This window comes from Gigantopelta aegis, chromosome 4 (genome assembly GCF_016097555.1).
Source record: "Gigantopelta aegis isolate Gae_Host chromosome 4, Gae_host_genome, whole genome shotgun sequence".
Classification (NCBI taxonomy): domain Eukaryota; kingdom Metazoa; phylum Mollusca; class Gastropoda; order Neomphalida; family Peltospiridae; genus Gigantopelta; species Gigantopelta aegis.
In genome coordinates, this window is record NC_054702.1 from 20,777,362 (window position 1) to 20,790,813 (window position 13,452).

Below are 13,452 nucleotides of genomic sequence, written 5' to 3' on the forward strand. Positions count from 1 at the left end.
AAAATACACACTCTTACCCATCCCCAAACAAGCAGAATATGGTGCATGAAGGTTATGTGGGTGTAAGGGTGTGAACATGGTGCAAGCATAAAATGCAAAATCTTAAAATACACATATTTGTAAATCCAAGAACAAAATAAGTTTTATTGGTTATGGGAAAGCTAGTAGCTTGGTTTTTGCCCTATACGTCTTTCCCAATCAAATTGTACAAATAAACCTGTAAAATGGACCCTGAACAAATTGGAATCCTGTCAAAACTGGCCAAGTTTCATGGTCCTGAATATTCTAACTTGTAAAACACGACCCTCTAGACACTGATTTGTCTCAACTGATAAATATTAGGTCCCCAGTGTGATCCAGTTTAAACTGGTTTCACTAGTTATTTTTTGTACAAAAGAAAAGAGACCAGTGCTGTTAATATGAACATCAGATGCCATCTAAATGTATCTTGTGACAAATACATTCAGATGTATACTTGTATTACAGTTTTGGGTTCTAATATGGTGACATCACTTATTCTATAAAAAACAAACAAGACTTTATATAATAATTTATTACATTTTAATGCATATACATTTTCTGAATGTGAATAACAAAACGTGTCAAATTTTCACATGGTGGCAACACTGAACAACAAACAAAATAATATAATTAAAAATTACATCAAATTCTCAAATACTCCATCTGGCACATGCCTCGAACACTATCAGATAAGATCTTGAGTGACTACCAACTGTCAAAAACCTTTTAAAAGTATAGGTGAGCATTTACTTATTACGACATCTTAATTTTTCATTGTCCACTCTGGCATCAAATGCAATTAAGATACTTTACCATTCTACTCCTATGTTAATTCTTTCGTTAACAGCAAGACATCTTTCATATACAACACAGGCATGGCAGAAGTAAGTAGATATTGGGGGGCGGGGGTAGACATTGACAGATCGAGGGCACAAAGCAGTTTCAAGGGGGTTCAGGGGTATGCTCCTCTGTAAAATTTTGAAAACTTGAAATGTAATTTCTTGCATTCTACAAGTAAAATTCATCTTTGCTGTAAGATTTACTACCAATATTTTTTATTCAGGATTATTGGTCTCTAGCTAATCCCACCCACCCAACCTCCCTGCTCTGTTGTCTGCAACATGTACTTTTCCACAAACAGGAAAGCACCTTCCATAACTTTTGATACAACAGTTGTGGAGTACGGTACTTGTGTATAACATTTAAATACAAAGTAACCATGTACCTACATTTAAAAGTATGGAAAAGATTCAATGAACTTCATTTTACATGTATGGTTTGTTTTGCTAATATTAGGCCATTGTGAACTAATAATGGCAGACATCTTCCATATATATATATATATATATATATATATATATTATTATCACACTGAGTTTGATGATCCTGCATTGACCATATTTGCCAGACAACAGGTAAATATCCATTATAAAATATGGGCATAAAAAGAACTCCATATGCTTGTAAAAACTAACAAATGTATACCTGTACGTACATTCATTCAAACATGCATCCATGGATTTTCAAGCCATTTACACACATCACAGCACACACGAATGAAGATATCCTACATAAAAACACATGATCACTCCTAATTAGGTATCAATAGATTCATAAGTAATCTTTTAAAATATAACCCCTGTAAAGAGAATTATATTTTTTAATTTGTGATTCAACTTCACAATGGCATCTAACATTTCTAATCTGCATATTGAAATAGAAAAATATTACCCTTTCATATTTAGTGTTGCCTTTTGCCATTTGATTAAATATATTAATATCCTTTCCTCTGCTGTTCAAGAGTTTTTTTTTTGTGTGTTTTTTTTTGGGGGGGGGGGGGGGTTAAAGGGATAGTTGCAATAAAAAATACTTGTTATGAAAGACCATAAATGCTGCTAATTTTATTACAAATACTGATAGCACAGGGATCCAAACACATGTTTTCGTAAATGTAATTTAAAAACAAAATAATAAATTGTTATTAATGGTTAAATATCCTTCTAATGAGATTAACACCTTCAACCGAAAAAAAAAAATTAGGTATGATTTGGAAAGAAAAATAATGGACATCAGACTATATGATTACAATTTGTAGGGAGAAGAGGGAATTTGGTTTTCAGGTTTTCTGGCATGTTACTTGACTGGGCAATGGCCTGTCACTGCCTACCCTAACACTATTTGACTAGAATGCATCACGGCCAGCATTAGACCGATTTCTTATAACTCGACAGACCAGATGCTCTTATACACGTTTTGGTTTGTTTTTTATTTTATGCTGATGGAAAGAAATAAGGGATTACAACAACGAAACAGGGACGAGTGACTGTAACCAAACCCCTCATCCACAGTGACGGCAACTAAACCCCCTCATCTATAGTGATGGCAAGTTAAGCATGTTAATGACAATCAATATCACATTACTAACATTCAATCCCACATAGTTTTGTAGTCTCTATAGTTTATACATATATTATGATATTAATAGTGACTGAAATGTGGTCTACAATACCAAGTGTTTCCCTTTTTTTTTCTCTCGGTATATAACGATGGCCTCATACTACCTTCTTCCACTCCCCTTCAAGAATTTTCAGTATATGCATGTTAGGAACACAGTGAATCATATACAACTGGCACACACAAAGATTCCATAAGAATCATTCTATACGCTTTGAAAATTGTGCAACACAAAGTTCACACAAAACATGTACTGACAGGATGAATGTAATTAATACTTTTTCTTTCTTTCATTTTTAAAATCTATGTCTGTCGCATTATTTTTTTGGCAGGAGTTTAAAAACACAGTAAGCAATCCTAATTGCAGACAATACAAACATGAATTCAAATATCTATCATAGGTTAAAAAATACGAGAGAAATCGTGATCACAGTTTAACATTGAAAGACGAGCCACACGAACAGCCCTGCTCGGCCACAGGGTTATTGACAACCCGAAACGCCGACCGGATGAGTTCCTCGCTATAGTCTATTGTGGAGCCCTTCAGATACTCCAGAGATTCTTTGTCCACCACAATTTTTACACCATCTTTCTCTATCACTCTGGAAATAAAATTTGAATTTGAATACATATTAAAACATTAGCACCATTTTGGAATTGATTATGTGGTGGGGGAGCACCATTACTGTTTTATGACTGGTGGGTCTTTCAGTCTATTTTCCCTATAAACACGGTACTTGGTTTAAACTTAAACTGTTTTTATAAATTAATTTGACAATTTAATTTTTTTAAATTGTGGATGATGAGTCTATATGAAACAAAACTGTGTAGTGCACCCCATAATGTTGTCAATTCCATAAATGCCCCATCAGAAATATGAAAATAATCATCTAATTTTTGTTTTGTAGTTTATTCAATTTAAAAGAGCCAGTAATATGTGAAATATGCAAATACAGTCTTCTACTAATAATGTCATACTTAAACAAGCTTGATTTGAGAATCAAAATGTCTCACCAATTATATTAAGCTTATACAGGCCAGAAATTTTAAGCCACATAATGTGTGTCACAGCATCATTTTTTTTCCACACACATTTCTATGTAAAAATATTTCTACACTGTACCTAATGTTGGTAAAGAAAATTAAAATTCACATATTATAACTACAGTGAAACTAGTATAAACCGGACCCTGATCAAAACAGAATCCTGTCAAAAATGGTAAAAGAATGGTGCCATACCTAAATTTTTGTGCAGATTTCGACAAAATTAATGACTCTTACCATTATTGTATGATTGTCTTAACCCTAATCCTAACCCTAACCCATTTTCTTTCTGGAGGAGGCTCCCTATTGACAGTGGTTGCATTTGGTACACGCATAAATATTCAATTCCATAGTGCCATACTCAAAAAAAAAATTCTGACAGAAACCTTGATTAGGTTCCTGGTACGATTTGGTTTATACAGGATTCACTGTATATAATGCATGTGAAATATTTTGGTTGTGCCTGGAATCTGAAGCATGTTGTCATCTAACAAATGACTGAGAAACACTGCAGTGAGAAATGGTAGTCGCCAACAAACCTGTCTTCAGGATTAAACGATGGGTCAAGGTCAAATTTGTACTGAAATCCCGAACAACCTCCACCCTCCACAAACACCCGCAAGTTTTTATCCATTCCAAGCTTTTTCAGTTGCTGAAATTTAAAACATTGTAAAAATAAATATTCCAAATTTTTTGCTTATGAAATAATACTATATATTTGTACTTCGGGTGATAACAAATAGTGCAAAACATTCATAGCTCTGGTTTAGTAGCCCTGTATGGCTCTTGTTGGAAAACTACATAATTATATATTGGGTAAAAAAAACAAATCAATGTTTAGGTTTGTTAAAAGTATAATTCAGACAGATCACCAGTTAGTCAATTAGTGCTTCAAAACAGCTGGGAATGCATCAGAAAAGACCTAAAATCATCAAATACCACTAGGGATGCTTTATCGACTGGAATATACATGTAGCATGGTTTCCAACTGTAGCACTGGTCAAGCCCAACCAGCAAGTTGAAGGTTCGACCAGGACTGTTACTGTCACCACACTGGCACTAACTAAACTTAAGCAAGGGACAACAAGGATTCATAGCACCAAAATTACCCACACCCACTACTAACCCTGGTCGGGCTGCTGGTACTCCCTTGCACCTGCCAGTGCGGGCGGTCCTCTCTCCCACTCACCCCAACCCTTTTCCTGTTCTGGACAGAAGAGCTAGCCAAGGCCGGCACCTGTGCCCAGGATAGGTGTGCACTACAACAGCTTTCTCTGAATATGCATGTAAAACCCTATGTCCTGACCTGTCAGGATCTTGTTGGTAGGGTGCAATTCATGACCAAAAAGATGTGTTTAAAGCTGGTACAGGCACAATTCTGGGGCTGCTGCATAGCCCAGTGGTAAAGCACTCGCCTGATGTGCAATCAGTCTAGCCAGTGCACCATGACTGGTATATCAAAGGCTGTGGTATGTGCTATGATATCCTGTCTGTGGGATGGTGTATATAAAAGATTTCTTGCTTTGAATCAGGCCCCACTCCCATTCAATGCTGGGCTAGTAAATAATTACTATTGCCATGCCCAACGGTTAGTGAAAAAAAGTTGTGAAATGCTGCATTTGTCTTATTTTGTAAATATGAATATGCTGCCCACCCCCCCGCCCCCAGTATTGGTGTTTTTAATCTCTTTAGGTAACATATCTGATTAGTACTATTAGTAAAATTGTATTAAGTAAATTGGGCTAGTGGATTTTGTAAAAATTCTTGATGGCCTGCTAATGGGAAAAATGTTGGTGGTTTCCCCTAAGACTCAAAATAACCAAATGTTTGACATCCAATAGCCGATGATTAATAAATCAATGTGCTCTAGTGGTGTCATTAAACAAAACAAATTTTTAACACAAATCTCTAGTTGTACCTTAACACAGCTGTCACTAAGCCGCAGTGGCTCGGTCTCATTGCTTGGATCGGTCTTGGGATCCGCCTTACTCTGACATCTTTGTACATGCTGCCAGGTCACAGCTGACAAACGGAATGGTCTGAAAGAAAGATAACATTTTTGTTTTAAATAATAGTCATACTTATCTGCAGGCAAGTTGAATTGGGAATGTGTTTTAAGATTCCGCTGGAATAGTAAAATGATTTAATTAATACAGATCATATCTTAGGATTCCATCTCATAATCTGGGATTCATGGAATCGACTGTCCTCTAGCACTAGCACTGGTCTGTTTATATCGACCAGCACTAGAGATGACTATAAGTAATAGATCCAGGAACCAGGACCAACAACCAGCTACTATTCCTAAACTAGATAATTTTTTTCCTAAATCTGATGGGCCACAGAACTTTAGTTTGATTATTCATGAGTCCAATTAAACTTACATTTGTACATGTTGTTAACCAGTACCAATGCTACATAAAGAAACCTGACACCCCTATAGATATGAAATGAAGCCTCGATCACTATTTCCTTGTGGAAAGTGTGTGGACATGTGACATGATCAACACTCTTATTAGTCTTAGCGGCAGGGGCCATATCATAGTATTCATACGGTCACACAGCTAACTCAACTGCTTCTTGTGCTGATGTTACTGTTATGCCTTATGAAACAATCAGCGAATACAAATGTGCATGAACAAACTGCAATCTCTAGTATGTTTATGAAATTTAAGCATTTAGATAGGATCAACCTTTATTTCACATGACAAACAATACTTTGACACTTCAAAAAAAAAATGTATTTACATTCTAGATTACACGTATAGTCAAATTGTTTTAGTTGATGAAACAGACAAAGGAAATTCCAATGAATATCAAGTGACACAAAATTTAGTTATGTGATTCAATTAAATTTATTGACATCATTTCTTTTAAGAGGTTAAATTTCTTGTGTTAAAAATAGTTTTCATATTCTAAATTTATAAACAGATAGACACAAGTTTATTTCCATATAAGGCCTAATGTATAATTCTTTGAAAAACTAAATGATCGAAACTTCAGTCCAATGACTCAAATTCAATGTAGAAGTGGAGTCGGGTTATTGACACAGAGTGATGTCATATGATAACAACATTAGTTTGCTTCAATCGGTCGTCATAGTCTGTCAATAAAAACAGTCGTAACGGGATGAAATAAGCTGTAAATGTGAACACATGTAACTTCTTATTAATATTTAAAAAGCAATTATTCTCATTAGCCGTTACTACGCCGTTAGTCAGTTAGGCTAGCACAGTAGCAGACACTTTTTGTTCACACTTTAGTCTATTAGGTATTAACATATAAAACTTTACTGTTACCACAAAAGTATAGTAATTCCAAGCGACAATAAATACTAGTATTACAAATAAGGACAAGAAATTTAGTAACCTTTGTATTAAACCGATTGATCTTCTTAATAAACATGTCATTTTTGTACAAAGCGGAAGTATACACAACTGAATCAAGGAAGACAACTCTTACAATGTTTTATGGTCTCACTACACAGATGTCATCTGCCATTGAAACCCATGTTAAACTGCCCAACTTCAAGTGAAGATTGCCCATAGAACGGGTTCTCGTTGGCACCAACAACATACACCATTGCGAACATACATTATATAAGCATTTATTTTCACTGCAAAATTGAGAACATTTCCGTCTCAGTTTTTGGCTATATGACCGCATCTGGCTGTAGTACCGGTCCGAACAGGTGGTTCATTAATCGATTCACTCCGGCTGTCACTTGCGCTATATACCCATGTCCCAAAAGGTCGATGCACAATATTAGAAAATAACATGGGCAAAATACAGCCAGAAGGCTTACCATTAAACATACATATTGTTTTAATTCTTCACCATTTCCTAGAAGTGAGTATGTGAACCATAACATGTGTCACAATTAGGAACTATAGTGGACCGTGGTGATGAATGAACTCTCACCCGGAAGTCATCTGTGTAGTGAGACCTAACACGAAAATATTTTAGTCAGTCAGCATGATTTTGCTCGCACATAAATTACCCACAATAAATTTATTATACTTCATATTTTATCTCACACGTTTTTAACAATCTGTCAGTCTTAGTGTTGTCATTAAACAAAAACAAACTTTACTCTTGTTTTAATAATGGTTACATTAATCCATCGACTTTGAGGAAGAAAGGTACTGGGTTCGCATCTCGGTATCGGCACCCAGTGTAATTTTTAAAGCGGTCAGTGATGAGGTGTAAGACCACGACATCTATCTGTCTAACCACTAACCACGCTGAAAAATGATCGACAATCCTGGCCCGAGTAGCCAACTCTGCTGTAAGAGGAAGGAAATGTTTTATTTAACGTGTATTTACGGTTATATGGCGTCGGACATGTATGGTTAAGGACCACATACATTGACAGAGGTTAGCAGCATGGGCGGATCCAAGGGGGGGGGGGACCAGGGGGACGCGTCCCCCCCCAAAAAAAAATTGTTCAAGTGCCCTCAAAATTCCAAGTGCCCTTTTTGTTTGTAGAATTTTTTTTTTTTTTTAAGTAAACAATAATTATATTGTAGATAAATGAAATCAAGATTTTCGTGTACATGCGCAAGCTTGCAGATATGTGTCTGTGTTATTGAGTCTCAATGGGGCCCCATTGAGGTTCTAACGCGAGTGACGCCAATTTACTTCATTATTGCTAGTATATTATGACGTAGAACTGTAGGAATTCATATTAATTGTAAATATCAAAACTTGTAGTAAGGTGCCCTTTTGACGAGTCAATGTGCCCTTCTTTTTTGGTCCCCCCCTAAAAATATTTCCTGGATCCGCCCATGAGCAGCATGGGATTTTTTATATGCACCATCCCACAGACAGGATAGTACATACCACGGCCTGTTACACCAGATGTGGAGCATTGGCTGGAACGAGAAATAGCCCAATGGGCCCACCGACGGGAATCGATACTAGATCAATCGTGCATCAGGCGAGCGCTGTACAACTGAGCTACGTCCCGCCCCTTCTGCTGTAAGAGTTGCATGCAGACACAGTTATAATGCATTGTAACAGTCCCGCCTAGCTCTCTTACCACAGAGTAGGGCCCACTCGGGCTACAGCAATCGAAATAAAGATATTCGTACTCATACGGATCCCATTCTGAGTAATCCTTGAGACACTGAAAAAGCTAAGATGTGTGCCCCAAGACGGCACTGGCATAGCCGAAGAGAAGGGCATGGAGCCATAATGCCACCTCACTGGCGTAGGAAACGGGGGGGGGGGGGACGTACCCCCCCCCCCCCCCCCCCCCACACACACACACACACTTTTCAGATATTTTGCTTTATATTTGCTTTAGAAGTGTAAGTGTGTAAATATAAAAGTGTGGCCCTCTCCCCACACACACTTTTTGGCAACTTCCTCCAGTTAAAAAAAAAACAAATTCTGTCGCCTCATAACATGACTCGTAGAGTGTGGTGGTTTGCCCTTTGCCACAATATAAAATCCTGGCAACACCAGTGCAGGGTAGAGAATTAAAAACTCAACACCATTGCTGACTGCTGTGGCCAGGTTAGTACATACCATAGCCTTTGATGTACAAGGCATAAGGATCTAGTTAGGATGGCAAATCCGAGTACACCAAGGGTTCTAAAATTTGTCACAATAAAGAAACACACTGTAGATGGTTTTTAAAGATTTATTCAATAACCGTTTATATATGAAAATAAATGTTTAAAACCAGCACATTTTAATGTAAATCATTTAACAATAACAAATAAAAATAAATATAAAAAAAATCTATTTTTAAGATTTAAAGATAATGTAACTCAAGGTAGTACAATTTAATGATCAACATTACACTCTCCTGTAGCCATGATACATGCATGCATGCACAATAGTGATACTCATTTGCAACATGACAATATCACTCAATTTAGTACAATTTAATTATCAACATCATACTCTCTTGTACCCATATCATACATGCATGTATGTATATGCAATAACAAATACACAAGATCCAAATAAAATACATAATTAAGCCCATGGGTTGGTGTGCACAAAAGCAATTATTTTATCTCAATATTTAAAACTAGATTTTATCTACTAAAATCATATAAAGGTACAGTACTATCTCCTGCGTGTTCTTCACAATGTTCACATTTTTATTTCATAAAATCATGTACACAGGTTTCATGCAGTTTGAAAAATGTTTTCAAATTAAGATACAGGGCTTCTAGGTTATGGTAGCCCCACTCCAATGGCTACTGATATTCAATGTTGTAATACCGTAAACTAGTATTGCCATGCCTGATGGCTAGTGAATTTTTAAGTGTTGCAGTTGCACGGACCCCCCCCCCCCCAGCTAAAAAAAATACCAGCCTCACCACATAGATCTAAATTAATGTCCACATGTGTGTACCCTCTCGTCCCCTCATTCATGCACAATGACTGAAAAAAAGCCTGCCTACCAACATGTACCCCTAACCCCCAATGTTATTGGAAACACGATTGTTTCCTTTCCTTATAAAGTTATAAACATTTACATATTGTTTCGGAAACCCCCTTACCTAAAGCATAATCCACCCCTGTACAACTCCAATACTCCAATCTGGTGTAAACAAATATGGTTAATTCCAGCATCTAGAACTGAATGCCATAACAATTATGATGGTGGGGCAAATTTACAAAGCCTGTTTTTGGCTTACATGTGTAACAACAAGTACATGTACGTACAATGCTTAAAAATCTGCATTTAACAAAAACAGGCTTCATAAATGTGGCCCATTGTGTATTCCATGTAAGCCAGTAATTTAATGAGTTGCTTCCTTTTTGGGTACAACCCTAAATAAAAACAAAGTTCAGTAAAAAATGTCAGCTTTGTAAATGTCATTGTTCATTAATGACATTATAAAAGTTTACCAAGTAACTTAACACTGTTTATACATTACCAATACTCCATTACCTTTAACAAGTGAAAATATCTAAAATGCTTAAAATTTAATGATCAACAAAACTAATTTTAAATGACACATAATAACAAATCACATAAAAATGGTTTAAAAACGATATCAGAGTCTTTTTAATGGCAGAATGCAATGGCCAGCAATGCCAAAGTGATAATATGCAAATATAGAATAAAGTTATCACAAGCAAAATTTAACCTTTCATTCACCAAACCATAAAACATGAAATAGAAGATGAAGGAGGCAGGCACCAAAATAAGCATGTCTGATAAATGGTGAACAGGATCAGGGGCCTAGCTTGGGATTTTCCGGTGGTACACAGACTTTTTCGGCGATGGAATAAAATACTATTGGCTGTGCCCACCCCCCACTCCCCCATATATTTTAATAAAAAACAAAATATTTGTAATCTCAGGTAGTACACACCTGCGTACCTGCATATATGGAAGCTAGGCCCCTGAGGATACCACAAAATAAGAACCCATTAACTTACAGGTTATCATAGAACAACTTTATGAAGTATACAGTTCCCATTTTTATCAAAAGCCCTTCATGCACGCATGCACACACACACACACACACACAACACACACACACACACACACACACAACACACATTAATATTTTGTTATTAATTCTTATCATTGTTCTCATTGTATTAATACTTATATGTGTAAATTAATTTTTAATAAACACACACTAATACTGTGCCATCCATTCATATCACTGTTCTCACTGTATACTTGTATGTGTAAACTAATTTTTAAAACATAAAACATTTTAAATCTAAAATGTAATGTTAAAATGCACCATGTTTCCTCTATGACTGTCAGAATTATCAAATGTTTGACATCCAATAACCAACGATTAATAAACAAATGTGCTCTTGTGGTGCCATTAAACAAAACAAAACTAACTTTATCAAAAAAGAGCACCTTTCTCTCCTGCCCATCATCCCCAACCAGTATTGCATTGCAAACCCTTGATATATCTATTCTGTATATATACCTGTGTATCATATGCATACAACATTAAAGCTTTTCTACACTGCACCACACACAAATTAGACAAGTTATCAACAGCTGATTAACATTTACATGGCACCATTTGAATCAACAATTTACAATGCTGAATACTATAAATCAATACCATTTAAGATGATTCATCTAGTCTTATTATACTTCTGAACATGACAACTACATATGTTCATAATAAATATAGTATAAATTACTATATGTACTAATATTCTTCTGATGTATGGCAACAAGGTAACACAAATGTATTTAAACACAAGGAAAAACTAAACTTTCTGTGAAATCATTCAGAATATAAAATACATTGAATCTAACAATAGTCTCTTGGCATTCATTTCCTATTGTACATTTCTGTCTGATTATATGAAAGACTACTAAGCAATGGAACTTGATAAATCATTTATCTGTTTTTCCAACTGCTTGGTTATGTGAAAGACTGGACAAACCATATACCTGTTTTTCCAATTGCTTGGTTATGTGAAAGACTGAAACAATCTAGGGCCGAATTTACGAAGCTTGTTTTCTTAAACGCAGGTGTTTAAGTATTGTAGATGTAGATGCATGTAGTTACATGTGTGTAAGACATAGACAGGCTGTGTAAATTCAGCCCATAGTGTATAAGCCTTGATTACTATTTCAAATAGTGGCGTACCTAGGGTATGGCAGGTATGGCACATGCCCTGGGCGCCACTTGAGGGGGGCGCCACTGAGCAGTTTCTATTAAAGTCAGACGTTATCTAAAAGATGGGTGTCAGATATTTGGACAGGGGGTGCAATTTCAGTGCTTACCATAGGCGCTATTTCCCGTAGATACGCCACTGATTTCAAATTATGAAATGTAAAGTTTCTCAACTCTGTTTAGTTACTGAACTCCTCAACAATGTACAGGTTCTCAACTCTGTATAGTTTCTTAACTCCCTGTAGTTTATTCAAATTGTATAGTTCCTCAACTCTTTGGAATGTAATTTCTCAACTCCTTGTTAAGTGTTTCATCTCCTTTTAAGATCTGAACTGTGTATAGTTTGTTAACATGTACAGTTTCTCCACTCCTAAAGTTTCTCCACTTATAGTTTCTCAACTTCATGACATGCAGTTTTTTTCAACAATTTGTATGTACAGTTTCTTGATTCCATGTTTGTTTTCTTAACTCCATAACCTTTTGTGTAGTTTTTTTAAGAGAGGAAACCCACCACATTTACCCATTAGAAGCAAGGAATATTTTATATGCACAATCCCAAACAGGATAATACATACCAGGGCCTTTGATATACCTTGCCATATAGTCTTTCAGTTCTTCGAGTAGTTTTCTGCCTATGGTCTCTAAACTCCACTCACGGTACGAAGGTTGAGATGGTCAGTTCCTCTCAACTCCTAGGTTGTATGAACAGCTCAAAGTTGTGAGGTTTCTCCCATGTTCAAGGCTTCCCCCTATTAACTCTCACCTCCCCTCCCTATTAATTATCAACTCCCCTCCCTATTAACTCTCAACTCCCCTCCCTATTAACTCTCAACTCCCCTCCGTATTAACTCTCAACTCCCCTCAAGGTCCAGAGGTGGAGATGGTCAGTTCCTCTCAACTCCTAGGTTGTATGAACGGCTCAAAGTTGTGAGATGTCCCCTGTGTTGAAGGCTTCTCCCTAGTAAATTTCAACTCAACTCCCTATTAACTTTCAACTCCCCTTAAAGTCCAGAGGTTGAGATGATCAGTTCCTCTCAACTCCTAGGTTGTATGAACGGTTCAAAGTTGTGAGATGTCCCCTGTGTTGAAGGCTTCTCCCTAGTAAATTTCAACTCAACTCCCTATTAACTTTCAACTCCTCTTAAGGTCCAGAGGTTGAAATGATCAGTTCCTCTCAACTCCTAGGTTGTATGAACGGCTCAGTTGTGAGATGTCCCCTGTGTTGAAGGCTTCTCCCTAGTAAATTTTAACTCAACTCCCTATTAACTTTCAACTCCCCTTAAGGTCCAGAGGTTGAGATGAT

General features: G+C 36.5%; 1 protein-coding gene across 1 annotated transcript; it reads right to left on the reverse strand.

Annotated features, from left to right (window-relative positions):
- Positions 1-538: 538 nt before the first annotated feature.
- LOC121369666 (iron-sulfur cluster assembly 2 homolog, mitochondrial-like) lies at positions 539-6,989 on the reverse strand. The gene is made up of 4 exons (XM_041494713.1): positions 6,889-6,989; positions 5,438-5,558; positions 4,059-4,171; positions 539-3,077 (listed from the first exon to the last, which is right to left on the reverse strand). The coding sequence occupies exons 1-4, from the start codon at positions 6,927-6,929 to the stop codon at positions 2,903-2,905; spliced, it is 450 nt and encodes a 149-aa protein (XP_041350647.1). The 5' UTR covers positions 6,930-6,989; the 3' UTR covers positions 539-2,902.
- Positions 6,990-13,452: the final 6,463 nt, after the last annotated feature.

Bases quoted from the DNA above. Each gene is read 5' to 3' on its own strand.
- LOC121369666 (XM_041494713.1), bottom strand. From the start codon at position 6,929: ATGACATGTTTATTAAGAAGATCAATCGGTTTAATACAAAG. The intron at 4,172-5,437 runs GTACAACTAGAG...TTTAAATTTCAG, and splicing joins TTAGTGACAGCTGTGTTAAG to CAACTGAAAAAGCTTGGAAT. The intron at 3,078-4,058 runs GTTTGTTGGCGA...TTTTATTTCCAG, and splicing joins TCGTTTAATCCTGAAGACAG to AGTGATAGAGAAAGATGGTG.